Genomic DNA, 17,968 nt, shown 5'->3' on the forward strand with positions numbered 1-17,968 from the left:
ATAATATTCATATGACATAATATGTATGTACATATATATGTTCATCATATATATATATATGTATATCTATCTATCTATCTATCTCTCTCTATATATATATCTGTTAGTTGCTTGTGTTTTATTTGCCTCCTTCTCTAGAATGGAAGCTCCATGAGGCCTTTTTTTTTGTTCACTATGCATCCCTAACTCCCAGAATAGCGCCCGGCACATAATAGACCCTCAGATATTTATTGAAGATTGAATGACTTGTGTTATTGCTATTTGCCAAGGACGCTGAAATCATTTGATACACGTGAATGTGTTTAGCCTGTCTGATGCCCATATGAAACAGGCATTGTATCAATTTTCCATTACCCATTTGCTGGGCACGGATGAACTTGTCCAGGTACCAATGGAAACTGGTTGTATTTTCACTTACTTTGAAGGGCTACCTTCAAAGTCCTCTGCTCAGCTGTCCTGCTCTGTCCTCCGATGACATCACAGGGAAACCCCACAGCATCCCAACCATGTTCAGCCATCGTATTGGTGTTGGTTAGAAGATTAACTCATTTTCAGCTATGAAAAAGTCCCACTCGGTCCAGTTTAAAATGTCCATCTCCCATGCAAGGCAGAGCCTCTCCCTTCTTGGGGCTCAGAATTTGCTCTGTCAAAGAGGGGCAGGGTGGGTGCTTCCTTCCTCTCTCTGTTCTCTGTCTTCTGCCTTCTCCAGGGCTGGAGCAGAGGGGCATCAGAGGAGGGTGAAAGAAGGAAAGTCAGCGGGACTCATTTTGAGGGCTCTTCCCGCCAGCGCCCTCTGCTGGAATGGCCATCCATCCGGCTGCAGGAATGAGTCCAGTCATGGATTGGGGGGAACCCCGTGGATCTCCATCCACAATGGCTGAAGGGATGTGCTCTCCAGCTGACTTTCCACCACCCACCCCCAGGCTGCTCTTGCTCCTCCGCTGAGGATCCCCCATCCAGCTCCGTTCTAGTGTTGGAGGGTTTTAACCAGCTCACTGCATACCTGCTCTTACACCCTGATTCTTAGAGATGCCCAGATGAGCCCCCACAGATGTAACCGGTGTGTGGAACGGGACAAACTCAGCAGTGTACACACATAAAGTGATTTTGCTCACACTATGGCCCAGCCTCCTTCCCTGACCCCCGGTGGCTTCATGGCAGGCTTAATTGCTGTTTGATTCTTGATTATAAAAACAAGCCTCTTTTCAATAATGTAGGCTCTCTGTTAGACATTGAAGTCTGGTCCAGGGCTCCAATCAAAACCTGCAGCCTCACATCCACTTGGAAACTCCTCCCAGACTCGCAACTCAGCCCTGACCACGTGTGGCCTGAGGACCTGCAGAGGGGAAGCGGGGCATGTGGTCTGACCTCCTGCTCTTCCCTGACCTTTTTCTCCTGCTGCTGGTGCTTACAGGCTTGCCAGGTTGAGAAAAAAAAATACTTCCAAAATGGTAACCCCATTTCTCTAGTAAAAAGCAGTAAATTTTTAGAGAACAGTGAGTGGAACTGTAAATTGAAACAAAATCATGGGGATCAGAATTGGCCTACACATGACATCATACCCAGCTAAATTGTCCAAGCTTATTTTTTTTAATGTTTATTTATTTTTGAGAGAGAGAGGGAGACAGAATCTGAAGCAGGCTCCAGGCTCTGAGCTGTCAGCACAGAGTGGGGCTTGAACTCACGAACTGCGAGATAATGACCTGACACTTAACTGCCTGAACCACCCAGGGACCCCTAGATTGCCCAAGCTTATTAATAGACCATTCTTTTTAACAGATGTTAGAGAGCTTTTTATAAAATTAATAAAAATAGCAAATACCTAGGGCTTTCTATGACCTGGCACTCTTCTAAGCATTTTACATATATCTGCCTCCTCCAAACTACTCTATGAGGTAGGAACTTTTGTTATCCCCATTGTGTAGATGGGTGAACTGAGTCCCAGAGAGATAAGGTAATTTGCCCAAGGCCACACAGACAGTAAATGGATGTGAACCTGGAAAGTCTGGCTCTAAGAGTGCATGCACTTCAACTTATCTCAGTTGCCCCAGGGCAAGTTATTTTGGGGGTAGGGTATGTATGTGGGGGGGGGGGGGGCCTGGAGGTAGGTGTATGTGGAGAACAAAATACTGGGCCTTTTGACCTTGGTGCAGTCGTTAGCAACCACCTGGCACCTGTTAGATGATGGAATTTGGGACTGAAATCTCGGCCTGTCTCTCAGAGGCATGAGTGCTGGTATCACAGTTGAGAAATGCCCCCTCAAATCTTTCCCCACCCAGGTGTTCTGGGCACTGTGAACCCTGCAGCCAGTATTTCCCATGCTGGTTCCCCCTCGACACTTGTGTTCCCCCACTTATTAGATACTCATTTAGCTCGATCCCTTGTGGCCCCAGCTCTGTGCTGGCAGATGGGAAGTAGGGTGAAGAAGATAGTCTGTCCTCGAGGGGAGTGGGCTGCAGAAGGGACACGTGCCCATGAGAAACCGCAGAACAAGATGGCGGATGTACCCCTGAGCTGGAACACCCATGACTGGGGGGGACAAAGGGAGGAGACTTCTGCCTCCTTAAGGGTGGGGGGTGACTGGTGGCCTGAGAATGAGGTCAATCTGGGAAGAGCCCCAGGGATGCACTACTGCCCTCTCCCGACCTGCAGCCTTGTGGGATCCACGGAAGCTGAGGAAGGTGTTTTGATTTCACCAAATACTTCTCCTGCATCTCCACTTGGTTTTTTGGGGGATCTCTAAGCAAAAGCTCTGCCTTCACAAAGGTGGAGCATCTCTATGTTTAGCAGCAAGCTAAGCTTTTTCAGAAAGAAAAACCGGGCCTCAGATTTCTGAGCCAAGAGCACATCTCTGACTTATAAGCAGATTGCTTTCCACTTATCTGTCACATGCATTGCAGAGAGGTTGTGAGGCAAAAACTTGTCTCCCTCAGCAGACCTTTACTGAGGCCCCACCATGGGCATTGGCCAGGAGTTTCCAATAATGCCAGGTTTTGAGTCCTCAACTTGAGGATCCGTTGCCCTTACTCTCTCTGTGACCATGGACAGGTCCCTTTCCCTCTCTGAACCTCAGTCCCTCCATCTATCAAATGGGGAAGTCAGTCTACAAACATACGGGGATCTTTACTGCATTAGTTGGAAATACTTTTCAGTTAGAAACTGGGATGGGCAGTGACGCCGATTCTGTGCCAAGCCCTCTGCACACACTATCTCGTGCAGTCCTCACCCAGCCCTGTGAACTGGATGCTCGTTTTGTTCCCTTTGAACAAAGATGGCATGGCTGACTCCATGGCTACTGGAACCTTCCCTGGGAAGTTAATTCTGGGTGGAAATCAGAAGGTGGATCAGTTAGGAATTGTATTGTGGGGCTGTGGGTGAAAAATGCCCCTCTCCATCCCCAAACAGTGACTTAAATAAATGAGTGGTTTTCCTTTTCTTCACATTAAATATAAAAGATGATAACCCAACACCGGCATAACAGCCCTTTAAGAGGATCGGGAACCTGGGCTCCTCCTCTTTCTATGCCCTGCCATTTGTAGCGGATGGCTTCCAACTTCTGTATCACCTCATGGTCCAAAGTGGCTGCTGGACAACAAAGGCTTATATTCCAGGCCAGAAGGGGGAAAAGGCGGTAAGAAGAGACAGGTCAAAACTCCAGCCAAATCGGCTATCTTCAAGAGCCTTCCCGGAGCCCTGCCCAGTGATCTCCCCTATATCTCACTGGCTGCCCTTGGTTGTCAGGGAAGCAGGAAAATGTAGACCATCGCCTCCTGGAATAAAAAATTAGAGTTTGGTTAGCAAGGAGAAAGGGGTAAACAATGAACCATTTTATCCACATATGAGCATTTTAGAAATACATGTATTCATTTTTTTTTAAACATTGAGCTATAATTAACATATAACATTGCATTAGTTCTAGGTGTAGGGCATAATGGTATGATATATGTGTATAATGTGCAACAATCACCAGATAAGTTCAGTGAACATCTGCCACTACCCAGAGTTATAATTTTTTCTTTCTTGTGATGAGAACTTTTAAGATCTACTCTCTCAGCAGCTTTCTTTCTTTTTTTTTTTTTTAATGTTTATTTATTTTTGAGACAGAGAGAGAGCATGAACGGGGGAGGGTCAGAGAGAGAGGGAGACACAGAATCAGAAGCAGGCTCCAGGCTCCGAGCTGTCAGCACAGAGCCCGACGCGGGGCTCGAACTCACAGACCGTGAGATCATGACCTGAGCCGAAGTCGGGAGCTCATCCGACTGAGCCAGCCAGGCACCCCTCTCAGCAGCTTTCAAATGTACAGCACAGTATGAACTACGGTCACCATGCTGACAGGTGATGTCCTCAGGACATTTTTTTATCTCACAACTGGAAGTTTGGACCTTTTGACCCATTTCCCCCACATTGTCCCTGTGTGTCCTTTTATAAGTGTCACAACAATGAAATGATGGAACCCAGGATTCTGAAAACATGTATGGAATACTGTCAGGTTAGGAGCCCAGGAGAAGGACACAGGTGGCACAGAGTGATCACTTAAAGACAGTGGGCAGGTAACGTGATTTATAGTCAGCTCGTCAGCAAGAGGCTCTCGTGGATGGGCACTAGACAGTCTAGCTAGGAGATAGTGCCATTTGAATACGTGGAGAGGCCATTTAGCCTCGAAACTGTGTGTCCCCTGAAGGCTTTGTTGATTTCCGGAACCCTCCGTTCCTTTGATTAAGTCCGTAAAAATGCAATTAGAACAGAGCGGGATGAGTCATTAATATATATCGGTTACTGACATACCAATATAAAGGAGTTTAATCTATTTCAGGGACTTGGAGATTGGTTGGTGAGACCCCATCATTTTTTAGCTGAGGGAATTGAGAGGAATTGAGTGGTTTTCCCCAGGTCACACATGGAGTGGCAGGGCTGGATCTAAGGGGTGGGGGAACACGGGATGCCCGCTGTGGGGCAGGGAGACCAGGAAGCAGCAGGGAGACCAGAGAAGGGGAAGCTGGGGCGACAGATGTATGAATTGAATGTATTTATATGCTGCCTTTTCCTCGTGAAGACTTGTAATTGGCAGTTGGGGCTGTGGGTGGCTCCTCCTTGAATGCTTGGCTCCTTCCTCACTGCCGGCCATGCTCAAGCGATGCCAGAAAATGCCAAGTGTGTTCTGGGGACCGGTGCTTGGGGCAGCTGCGTATACCTGGGTAGGAGCCAAAGATCCTTCTTGCTTGACGTGCCTGCCCTCTTCCTCAAGAGTCCTTCCATTCCCCTCACTGACCCCAAGTCACGTGCAGGGCCCTGCGAGGGCGCAGGAAGATGAAGGTGCTCTTGAGGCATCAGGATCCTTCAAGAATGCTCTGTTTCCAGTTTTCAAAGGAAAACGCTAATTCCATTGATGGAGTTCCCTGCAACTTTAAATTCCTGCGTGTGTTTTTCTTCACCTTGAGTATCTGCTGTGGGGTGTCCACGTCAGAAGGTCTGCTTTCATACCCGACCCCACAGTGTGTGATTTCACGTGTCTGTCTCTACGTGTCACGCAGTGCCCAAGCTCAGAAGTCAGACTGTCTGGGCTCGAGTCCCATCCCCACCAGTTACCAGCTGGGTGAGCTCAGACGATTTCCAAACCACTCTAGGCCTCTCTCAGTTTCTTCATCCAGAAAATGGGAACATGGCAGCAACCGCGTGGAGAGTTGTTGTCATAATGGCTATTGGGGGAGGGGGCTTCCTCAGCTCAGTGCCTGGTAAATGTAAACACTCCGTGCATGTCAGCTATGATTATGATTTCAGTTCACCATGGCAGCACTCCATGACTTTGATACATCGTGTTTTTAATATATCACCGCTAACATCGATGTTTTGGCTCTTCCCGCTGCTCTTCCTTCTGAACAATTTTGAGAACAATTGTTCTAAAAATGTCCTGCCTGGTGCGCATGCTGCCATTACCACCCTCACCCACTCCTGTTGTCGCCTTCGGAGTTATTCCGGTCTTGACTTAACCTGTAGCTTATGTAACTCACCTCATTCTAGCTAAGCCCGTGTGTGAGGACTGTTTCTTCTTGTACTTAAACACGTGACACACCATCCAGGCAGCCTCAGGATGAGACTGGGCTCACGTATGGGTTGGGGGCTTCTCAGAATTGTCATCCACGGTACCTACCTCTCAAGGGACAACACGTTAGCTGTTATGCTTGCAGCTCCGGGAGTTTTCACAGAATCCTTCATCAACCCATGCACGGGATTTGAAATTCCATTTCTGTCTCATCGCACTAGATAGGAGTTTCTCGTAAATATGTGAAATTTCTCTCGGGGGAATTTCCTGCAGCCCCCCCCCCCCCCTCCCAGCACCTGGCGCCTAGTAGGTGTTCCCAGAAAACTCTTGAATGGCCAGAGGTGCATCAAGATAGTGTAATCGCTTTGGCAAACACCCATTTCAAAGTGAAAGCATAGAGGCAGGCTGTTTCAAAATCCTTATTGATACCACTAACTTAATTATATTTTCTTCTCTGCTAAAGGGGTGAGGTCTCTCGTCAACAAAGAAAGTGAGTACGTTTCTCACTTTCACACTTGAAGTTGTGACAATTAGAATCCCTTGGAACAACCTCTTTTCTTAATCATCTCTTTCTCGTGTTCAAAACAATTGTGCGTGTGTATTTTTAAGAGAAGGCACAGGACTTTTGCAATACATAGTTACAAAACAACTTGCCCTTATACTGAATTTCTCACCTCTTGCTATTTGAAAAGCCCCTCTCCTTTTCCCACACCCAAAAAACCTCTCAACTCAGACCCACAGCTCTTATTTTTGAACTGTTCTGAGCGTACTTGACTCCTTATACACATGAGTTTGTCTCTTTCAAAGTGTGGGAGGATGTGCACTTATCCCATTACCTTGGAACTCCTTTTGGATCAGTCCTTGTTGGTGGCAAATCGTTGCCTCCTGAGGGTGGATTGAATTTTTGGAAACAACCACAGCCTTTTTTCAAAGCCTGTCCCTGATGACTTAAGTTTGGAGATCAAGCTAGATCAAGATCATACACTTTGAGATCAAAATCAAACAAAGCCTGTCTGTAAGAGTAACAAGACAGAGTGGCTTTCTGGAGTGGCTGTAAAGGTGTCCCGAGGCGGCATCTAGACAGGACATCAGGGTTTTCACACACAGTTAGTGGACCCCTTGCTGGCTCCCATGGGTACCAGACATATTGAAGAAGAGGAGAGACAGTCGAACTAGAGTCTGTGAATCTGAGGAGGCTTGAACAGACGTAGATCCTTGTATCTCATCTGTGAAATGGGGATCACCATATTTTTCCCTCCAGCATCGTCTTTAGGATGAAATCAACGTTGCATGTCAAATACCTCATCCAGTGCCTGGTTCTTGCTGATGCTCATGGTGGAGGCTGCTCTTCTTTCCCTCCTTCCCTTCCTTCTCTTAAAGGCGGTGGGGGGGGGGGGGGGCGTGGTTTGAATATGTCATTTCAGAAACACGTGCCTAAAACTCACATTTCTTGAAAGGCTGTGCCCACAAAATCACGTCAGGAGAGCCCACGTGTGGAATTGCCTTCGGCCTAGAGCCACACGTGGTTGACCGGGGAGAAGAGTGGACAGGAGAGATGGGTAGCCTGGCCACCACCACCTAGAAGAAATCCGGCAGCTCCAGGGAGGGGAGTTCTGCAGGGCTGCTCTGCTTCTCACCCCTAGCCCCATGGAGCCCCCGGCCCTGGCTGCCTCGGCTGAAAGGGAGAAGGGTGGGATTCCCGAGTAATTAAAGGGAATTTGGAAGGCTGGGATGTTGCGGAATGTTAGATCAGTAGCTAGAACAGCATGTGGTGTTCTTTAGGCGGGCTTCATTGAATCCATACAAAAAGAGAAAGAGGGGCTGCCTGCCGCCCGCTCATTTATCAAACAGCGAAACTCAGCTTTCACAGCTCCACAAAAGTGTTTGACTGTTTGCTGAGTCTTGCTGCAGAAATTAAAAGCTGAACAGCCTTAGTGGGGCTGAACCGACCCTGCATTTTGAGACTCAAACTAAATTGTGCTGGGCTTTCAGATTCTGGGACCAGCTGATTATTTGGTGACAAGAGAAGAGAATAATTTGTAATTTGCAGCCCGTAAGAAACACTTAAAAAAAAAAAAAAGGCAGCAAACCCCCTTCCCACAGGTTTTTGTTGCGGCTGGAAGGAGGGGTGCAATCTGTAACAGCCCTTTCTTTGCTCAGAGTGGGAAAAGTCTTGACCTCCGTTTGGGAAGAACGTGATGCTGTACGGCGTCCCCCACCCCCACCCCCTACTCAGCAGACGTCCCTTCCTCTTAGTTCCCTGTTTAAAATCATCTTTCTCTCTTTTCGAGGAGGAGGAGGAGAGGATTTGTCTTCCAGGATTTCTAGATAAAACGTGTTATCACAAAAAGAACTAAATATTCTAACCGTGCGAGTAATATTGCTTGGGAGACCAGGATATACCACAGAAGTCTGAAAAAAAAAAAAAGGAGTTCAATGAGGATCCTCCGAAAATCCGTCAAAGGATCTTACTAGAGGGTGCCAATGAAGAGAACGGGCTAGAAGAGGATGAGGACCGTGGAGACAGAGCGGGGTGTTAACAAACGTGGACCCCTCTGCTTCAGCGCCCTGCCTGGAAGCAGGTCACTGTCCTGTGCAGTTTTGAAAGCGCGCCGAGGCAGAGCTCTTACCCTCCTTCCTGCTCCCATCCCAGGCTGATGCGGCCCAGGAGGCAGGGCTGGGCATCCATTCCCTAACTCCTTTGGTACCCCCGCAAGCCTGTGAGATTAGCTGAGCCAGTGTTTTATCTCTGTTTGATAGACAAGAAACCTGATGCTCAAATGGAAGGTCTCTTTTGGCCCTTCAATTTAGCACATTTTTTGAAAGTGATAATAGCCTTCTGCACTTCATAGAAAGCAACTGACGGTACCTCTCACAAACCTTGAAATATTTCTCCCCTTTAATCAGGCAGCTCCATATTTGAGAAACTATTGTAAAGGGGGAAAAAAACCAAAATACTGGCCAATAAAAATAAAAATTGGGGCACGTAGGTGGCTCAGTCAGTTAAGCGTCCGACTCTTGGTTTTGACTCAGGTCATGATCTCACGGGTCGTGAGACCAAGCCCTGTGTCAGGCTGTGTGCTGACAGTGCAGAGCCTGCTTGGGATTCTCTCTCTTTCCCTCTCTCTGCCTGTCCTCTGCGCGCGCTCTCTCTCTCTCTCTCTCTCTCTCTCTCAAAATAAATAAATTAAATAAAAAGAAAAATCATTATCCAAAAGGTACTGCTTATAGCATTATTTACGTTAATACAATATTAGAAACAACTTCCGTGGCCAGCCAAAGAGAGGGGCTTCATTTATTCTTTGATTTATTGAATCAATGGATTAAGGTACTGAGCCATAATGTCTCCTGCCTGGACTACACAGTGGCCTTTTCGTGGTCTCCCTGTTTCTACCCTTGCCCCCTGACGTCACTTTTCCATCCAGCAGCCAGGGCTGTCCTTTGGAAAGGTAAGTCAGACTTATTCCCCACTTTCCTGCTTGGAGCTCTCTAAGGTTTCCCCATCTCATTGTGGGTAAAAGCAGAAGTGCTCATAAAGACCTACAAGGCCCCACATGAACCATGCTCCATCAGCCACTCCCGACCTCCTGTTCTCCTGCTCTCCTGAGCACTTACTGTGCTCCAGCCACTTGGCCTCCTTGCTCTTCTGACACGCATCAAACAAGCTCCAAGCTCCTACCCCAGGGTCTTTGCACTGGCTGTTCTCTGGGCTTGAAACCCCCCCTCCCCTCCACCACCACCACCACCACCATATCCATGAGGCTCATTCTCGCATTTCCTTCAGGTTGCCACTCTAATGCCACATTACCACTTAGCCCTTATCACCGTAAAAAAACAACAAAAAAAAACTCTCCCCCCACCCCTACCTTCTCCATTCCACTCACGCTGTTCCTTTTGTTCCTCTCTGTAGCACTTAACCTGATACAAGATATATTGACATTTTAATTAATTTATTTTTGGTCTTCTCCCACTAGATGTAAGCTTCCTCACCAAAGGCTGTTTCTGTTCAGCTCAGTGTTGTGTCCCTCAGTGCCTAGCAAAGTGTCTGGCATATAGGAGGAGCTTAGTAAGTAGTTATTGTTGAGTGAATCCAAACTATGTACCGTCAGACAACCTATTGTGGCTCTTGGGGCCGCAGCTCAGTGTAGGCAGTGAGCAGGCACCTAGTGTTTCCAATGAGGAAGTGAAATGGTCATGTTCAGGGCAGCCAAGTTAGGAGGGTGTGTCTGTGGTCTGGGTGAGGCCAGGGTGGGCTAGGGGCGCCGCGCGGGGACAGAGAGAAGTGGCCGGGCTCAGCAGGCGTCTTCGTCAGAATCAGTGTGACATGGGGTTGTGCAGGGTCGGGAAGAGAGAGCACAGTCTCTCCTCTTCTGTCTTGGGCGACTCAGTGGAGTGTGGTGCTGGCCACAAGATAGTAAAACTGCGCATATAGATCCACACATTATTCAAAAGGAGTAAGTAAAACCCTTGAGCTATGGAGGAAATCCTAGGATGAATGGATCTGTGCATTTGAAGGCCCTATTCCACAGCTTGATAATTCCTCAAGATCATAGCACAGAGAATTGCAAATACACTGATTGTATGTTTTATTGCCTCTTCGAGGTAGAACAGACAGCTTCTGAAGGCTTTGTTTCCCCGGGGGCTTTTTAGAACATCTCTAGACCAGAGTCTGTGGCCCTAGTGCCTAGTACCTAGCCTGGGGCCAGGATATTATGTAGGATGCCATTTGGATAAATACTTAGATTCAGAATTTTATACTCATTCTCTTAAATCACATAATGATAAAGCTTAGCATCCCCCCCCCCTCAAATGCTGCTTTTAAAAATTATCTACATATTGTTTGCAGGGAATAGGGAATGATTTATTTATATTTTTAAAGAAAAGAAAAAGAAAAACAGCCACTATAACATTCTGTAAGATTTTTGGTGCTTCCTTCAAGGTTATCGTGAATGTCTTTTGTGAATTAGAAATATTTCTTTTTTTTTTTTAATGTTTATATTTGAGAGAGACAGAGACAGAGTGTGAGCGGGGGAGGGGTAGAGAGAAAAGGAGACAGAATCCGGAGCAGCCTTCAGGCTCTGAGCAAGCTGTCAGCACAGAGCCTGACGCGGGGCTTGAACTTACAAACTGTGAGATCATGACCTGAGCTGAAGTTGGACACTTAGCCAACTGAGCCACCCAGCTGCCCCTAGAAATATTTGTAATGAGAAAATCCTTTTCTATCTGGAAAAAATGTTGACCTTGTATACAAATGCTATACAAAAATCTTTTTGTTCTCATAACAATCCTACCACCTTAATTGATATCCATTTTTACTTTTCCACGTTCCTTTTCCATTTCCTATATTTGTAAAAACAAACTATAAGCATAGTATAAATGTAGTTTTGAGGTATACTGTTTTATTTAACATCATGTCATACATAAGTTTTCTGTGCCGTGACATAATTTTTGTTACCGTCATTTTTAACACCTGCATAACGGTCTATTGAATGTATATATGATCATTTATTTAGCCAGCTCCCTGTCATTGGACCCTTAATGCTGCTTCCAATTTGTCTCTCTTATTAGTAACCCTGCACGTAGCTTCTTCATGTTTCAGATTATTTCCTTGGAATTCATAGATCAAAAAGTATGAATATTTTGTGGTTCGTGAGATGTATCGTAATAATGTTTGGGGAGTGGTAGTACGATAATAAATAATGTCATGAGCAATCTTTGAGAGTTTCAGTTTTGCCACACCTTTGACTTCACTCAGTAGTATCATTTTCCAAATGCCTGCTAATATCAGAACATTAAACATGGTACCTCACTGTCGTGCCTGCAGTATGGGGGAAATGTCCTAGACCAACATGCAAAAAAGATCTCTGCTCTTCCTAGGCAGCTAGTGTGTGTTTATCTGATGGGTACTGGGACTCCCGTGACTTTACTGTATTGGTCAGGTAGCAAACTCTGAACCCAAATCATAACCCACTTTTAACCCGGACTTCATCTTCATGCTTTGTGTTATTTTCCCTCGTCCTGTATTGGAATATCTGTAGCCGTTCAGGTTTGTACCGTTGTGAACAGCTCCTTCATATCTTGGCTCTGAAATCGGTTCTGTGATGAAAGTCTGGAGGGTGTACTTGGCCGGAGGTGGTGAGGCCACTAAAACCATGGTGCGCACCTTGGGGCAGAGTGCTGTCGCTGGGACCCCACCCCGAATACTGCATTTCCCTCAGGTCACAGCATTTTGAGAGGGACGTAGTCCAAGTGAGGACCCATATCCTCAGCTTATGGGAGTGAGGGTGAGAGAAACCAGGGCTGTCTCTGTCAATACAGAAAGATTTCAGAGAATTCTGAAACCGTATCATCGCTGTGAGCGAACATTTTAGAAGGGCTTTTTGATTTCCCAAAGTAGTATCGTCATGTTATCTTATTAGATTTTCTAACCATCCTTTTAAGGAATGCATCTTTTACACCCATTTTCAGATGAGGAAATGCTGCCCTATTATTCACACCAGAGGTAGCTTCCCAATGTACAGAAATGGTCGATCCTTACTTCACCCATTCCAGATTCTCTGTCCACTTCCTTCCATCCCACTGATGCCAGTTTAGTTGAGGCCACCAGCACCTATCCCTCTGATCTGGGGATGAGTATGTAATTTTTAAAAACTGTTTATTCATTTTTTGAGAGAGAGAGGGAGGGGCAGAGAGAGAGAAGGAGACACAGGATCCAAAGCAGGCTCCAGGCTCCAACTGTCAGCACAGAGCCCAACACAGGGCTTGAATTCACAAACTGTGAGATCATGACCTGAGCCGAAGTCAGACGTATAACCTACTGAGCTACCCGGGTGCCCCTGGGGATGAATATATAAACCCCTGAGTCCCCAGACATCAGAGAGGTTAAACAGCACCTCCATGTTCGAATAACTAACAGGGTCACAGTAAATGTCAGTTGAATGACTGAGCAGGTCAGTCACTGAGAATAGCAGTGTGGATGGGAGAGGGTGTGCTGGGTCAGGAGAGACTCATCCCTGTCTCTGAGAAGGCACTGTATGTTCATGCCTCACCAGGGAAGTCGGCAGGCGTGTCTCAACTCACCAAGGGCAGCTTGCGCGTGGGGTCTCCCTGACCGTGCCTACCCGCGTGGTGCTGTTCTAAAAGGGGAGGGAAGCTGGAAGAATTTGCTGGGACTTCAGAAGTAGTCCGTGGAAGTAAAAAGGAATGAATGATCAGGACAGTCAGTGGTAATAATGGGTAACGTTTATTGAGGCCTTACTAAGTGCAAGGCATTGTCGCAAATTACCCACATATGTTTACTTATAGATTTTACAAGAATTCTCTAAGGTAGGGCTTATCATACCTATTTTACAAATGAAGAAACTGAGCCATTTGAATGCCTAAATAAGGGTCCCCAGCTAACAAATGGCTAAGTTGGGATCTGTCTAATCCAGGGAGCTGAGTTCCAAAGCCCTCACACGGAACCCCTGCATTATCCTGCCTATCCACAAACATCATCTCTGCAAACACCAAGGATGAGGCCTGTTGGTTGTGTCTTTATTTGGCAGACGGCCTCTCCTCCCAGGTTCCTTGCAAATCCATATGAATATCCTGGGCAACACTGCAGAAGAGTCAAGGATATACCCTTGGGGCAGAGGTCGGGCTTCATTCCTCCACTCAGCAGCATGGTTTGAGCTCCTCACCTGGGCCAAGCCCTGGGCCAGGTGCCTGTTCCCAAGGAGCTTATGCTGAGGTGGGGGAGACATCAAATAGGCACGCAGAGAGTAAGTGAACAAGGTAATTTCAGAGAGTGCGGAGTGAGAAGAAGACCATGCAAAGCAGGGCCACGGGATGATAAAGGATTGCTTGTGCTACTCCTGCTGGCTCGTTAGAGGAGGCCTCTGGGCAGAGGCCTGGATGTTGTAAGAAAAGGAGCCCGTCCTGTGAGGATGTGATGAAGCTGCACTCCTGGCAGAGGGAGCTGCCCTACAAAGGCCCCAGTGGGTAGTGAGTCTAGTGTGTCTCAGGAATAGTAAAAAAGAAAAAGAAAAAAAAAAGCCAGCGTGGCTGGAGTCTGGTGAGTAAGGGTGAGTCATAGGAGATGAAGGCCAGGAGGTAAGAGCAGGGACTCCTTAAAGAGACTGAGGGTGGGTCTTTGTCCCAGGCTCGATGGAGTCCATTGGAAGGCTCTAAGCAGGGCGGTGACATGTTCTGGATCAGCCAGTACTCCCCCTACATTGTGAGTGGGGGCGGGGGGGGAGGGGAGCACAGAGCAGCCAAGTGAGACCCTTTCAGAGTACAGGGCCTCACAGTTACTCCAGTGCTCCCCTCCCAGCTCCCCAACGCCCGTATCCTCTCCAGGGTCCCGATGGGCTCTTGATAGGTTATTGCAATCAAGGACACATGCGTTCCCCCTTTGGATTGCTGTTTGTAAAATCAGTCGCTGTGCTCCCCGCTTTCCCCACGGGTAACCGGTTCTTGTGTTGACTTACAGATCATAAGGCAGCAGTTTCCTCAGTTGACCACCAGAAGACTCGGGACCCGAGGACAGTCCAAGTAAGCACCGGCAGCCATTGTGCCTGCAGAACGCACGTCTCTGAGTCAGGCTCGGGCCCCAGGCCTTTGATCCTGAGCTCAGTTCACAGGCCCGGCAGGAAGTCTGTGCCTGGCACGAAGAGCTTTAGACAACAGGTCCCCCTCTCCCAGGACGCCCAAGAGAGGGGCTGCCCGAAACCCAGAGCCATCTGGCCCAGCTGTTTTAAGGAATCCAACTTAGTGCCACCCTGCCTTTAGATGTGTTTGTCAAATGGTCCAGGGCATCACTTAAAAGAGCACTTTGTGGCTTCTTGGACAATTTCCAGGTTACTTGGATTGTTTCACTGAACGAATTCTCTGCTCTGATAGTATCCATTCGGCAGAGAAGCAACCTGTACCAGTCCCCGCAGGGGAGATGGGACAGAGAGGTCCAGCCATGCCCTGGTACACAGGGTGCAGTGCCTCCCAGCCATCAGTTTTTGGGAACCGACCAACCCATCCTTGCTTCACATTTTGTGTGTCGGATGTGCGGCATGAGGTGTAGGTCACCTGCCCTCACGGAGCATATGCTCTGGTGGGGAAGACAGATCAAAAAGAGATAATCAGATTGTGTCAAAGAGGCTTGTTGTAGAGTAACAGGAGGGTAGCCTAGTTTAGAGAGGGTAGCCTGGGAAGTCCTTCCTGGAGGAGTCCTGAAAAGTGAGAAGGATGCATGGACCCCTTCTCTTAGGTGTGAATTGGTGGGAAGGGAATCTCTGCCTTCACTGCACAGGACTTATAAGACTTGCCTCAAGGGATATTTCAAAAGTTTCTGGACATTAACAGGTGTTCCATGGAAAAGGTCTGTTGGCCACGTAAGTTTGGGAAACACTGAGTTCAACAGGTTCCTTCGTGCAGGACTTTTCAGAACCTTTATTATGTTGATTACTTGGTGACTCCACTAGAGGGTGCCTTATCATGCAGCATTTCTAAACATTTTGACCATGTTGAGTAGCAGATCGGCACATACTGACTTAAAAAAACACCGACACTTAAACAAACAACCATATAGAACTAGTAACACTTGAAACTGAGGGTACTTCAAAAGCAGCGTGTTCCATACTGTCACCTCACTCCCCCCTGCTCCTGCCATCTCTGGGCAGCATTCTTTTTGTTTGTTTGTTTATTTATTTATTTTGAATGGGGGGATGGACGGACAGAGAGGGAGAGAGAGAATCAAGCTGGCTTGAGTTGTCAGCACAGAGCCTGACATAGGGCTCCATTACGAACTGTGAGATCGTGACCTGAGCTGAAATCAAGTCGGATGTTCGACTGGTAGAGCCAACCCGGTGCCCACCCTGGGCAGCATTCTTATCCTCCGAGGGTGGATTTAACTTTGGAGTCAAGTTAGGTAAAGAAAGTGGGTGATCATACTGGGAGAAACCCTTTTTGGTAAAGCTCTGAAAATAGGACTGTGTGTGTGTGTGTGTGTGTGGCTCAGAAGCTCTGGGGGCAATTTTCAAAGAGATTTACAGAAAATTTTGAGCAGGGGACATTTTGGAATAAATTTCTAATAATTTTCCAAGGCGACTGACTGCTCTGAAGAATAAATGTCATCCATAAAGAAAAATTCCAGTTTCTAAAATTTAAAACTTAAAAATGAGGTGTCAGTCTTGTGAAGAGTATAGAGTACAAAACCAGATGCCCCCTTAGTTATTTGCTGGTAAGCATGTGGCTGGTACGCAAGGGGCAGTTCAGTCCAGAGATTAAGTGGGTGGTTGGAAGAATGGGGCAAGTCTTTGAAGAGATACGTTGTTGCCCATCTCTAAGGAGAGTAGAAATAGACTGTAGAAATAGATACATAGTAGAGACAGTGAAGAAAGATAATAAAGATAGAAGGGCTTCCTATCCTACAGAAACTTGGAGAAAGTTTCCCTCTGTCTACATGTGAGAGCCTGTTTTTATTTATTTTTTGTTGTTTTTGTTTTTGTCTTCTTTAACCCAGAAGTTAACGAATTGGGCGGTATCTTCCTTAAAAATTTGGTGGTGTCAAATTGATAGCTCAGTAAGGAACCAGTGCAAAGGTAACAAGAAGGTTTAGTGTCCAACTTGGCCTTCTAGAGAAAATCCCTCGGCACTTTTACCTGGACAGAATCAATCAGGGTGACCGTGGAGTGTGTTGACATGTCTATAGAACTGAAATAGAAAAACCGAGAAGTGATCAGAGCAATAGCTTGGCTGCAGTTGCTGATTTCAGCAACACACGCTGGGGAAAATCAAGAAGTGGTATGATCTGAATGTGTTGTCACTACCTTGATCTTAAGAGATTATAAAGGGGGAACTTTGTTAAGGTTAGGGAGGCGTGTCCTAACTGCCCGGCCCCCTGGAGAGCCCGGAACCTTCCCCTCCCCCACCCAGACGGTGGCTCTCTGGGAGGCAGTTATGACAGTTGGGAAGTAGAAGGTGCAGAAGACAGAGAGCAGCTCAACACAAAGAAGAACTTTCTGATCACGATCCCGACCCAAGATGAACAGGGCTGCCTTCGGAGGGCCTGAGTTCTTCGTCCCAGGAGGCATTCAGATGGAGGCGAGATGCCCACTAAGCAGAAATATCACCGAATGGTATCAGGAGTAAGGGGGGTGGGGAGAAGGGGAGGTTATGTGTGCTCATCTCCCCTCCCCGGGAAGCCTCTTCCATAACTCAGAATGCACCAGCAACCACATCTCCACAAGCAGAAACGAGTAATTGATGTGTTGTACAGAGTTTCTGAAAGCGAGGACCATGAGTTACTTACATTAGCGTTGCGGTGCAGAAATCTAGACTAGAAATCTATGTCTAGAAATCTAGACATACTAAATCAGAATCTTCGGGGGTGGAGCCCAGGAGTCTGTCTTTTAATGTTTTGTCAGTGATTCTTATTAGTAGTAAAGTTTGAGAATCACTGGCTTAGTGGTTAGCGCACTTTAGAGGTTCAAATCCTGTGTCCACTCACTGCGTGATCATGGGCGTGTGACTTAAATTCCCTGGTCCTTAGTTTCCTAATCTGCAAAATGGGGATAATACTTAATTCCAGCTTTACAGGGGCTTTGTGGGATTGAATAAGGTAATATGTGTAAAGCACTTTGCACCATGTTAGTTGCTATGAAGAGCATTGATTTACAAGAGTAGAGAATGACACCGACTGGGGATCATAGAGCCACAATGTATGCAGACGCTCAGCCTAACGGGCTTGTCAATCTTAAACTGATGTGCATCTGCGTTAGCTTGTGGTGCTTGTGTTGGTGCTGATTCTTGGGCCCCACTCCCACCTTCTGAATCAGCAGGTGTAGGAAGGGAGGGCCTAGGAATCTGTATTTTTATTATGCTCCATAAGTGACTCTGACGTACCTCCCAAGTCTGTAACAGCAGTCCTGCAGTGTTTTCTGTTAGGGCAGT

General features: G+C 47.0%; 1 protein-coding gene across 1 annotated transcript in view; it reads left to right on the forward strand.

Moving 5' to 3' along the window:
• Window positions 1-16,958: 16,958 nt before the first annotated feature.
• The window catches only part of RFX4 (regulatory factor X4), an 80,287-nt gene continuing 79,277 nt past the window's right edge, over window positions 16,959-17,968 (forward strand). Inside the window, exon 1 of the mRNA XM_049626231.1 lies at window positions 16,959-17,154. Coding sequence (XP_049482188.1) covers window positions 17,060-17,154 — 95 coding nt within the window. The 5' untranslated portion in view covers window positions 16,959-17,059. The remainder of the gene's footprint in view (window positions 17,155-17,968) is intronic.

The sequence above is a fragment of the Panthera uncia genome, chromosome B4 (assembly GCF_023721935.1).
Source record: "Panthera uncia isolate 11264 chromosome B4, Puncia_PCG_1.0, whole genome shotgun sequence".
NCBI classification, from domain to species: Eukaryota; Metazoa; Chordata; class Mammalia; order Carnivora; family Felidae; genus Panthera; species Panthera uncia.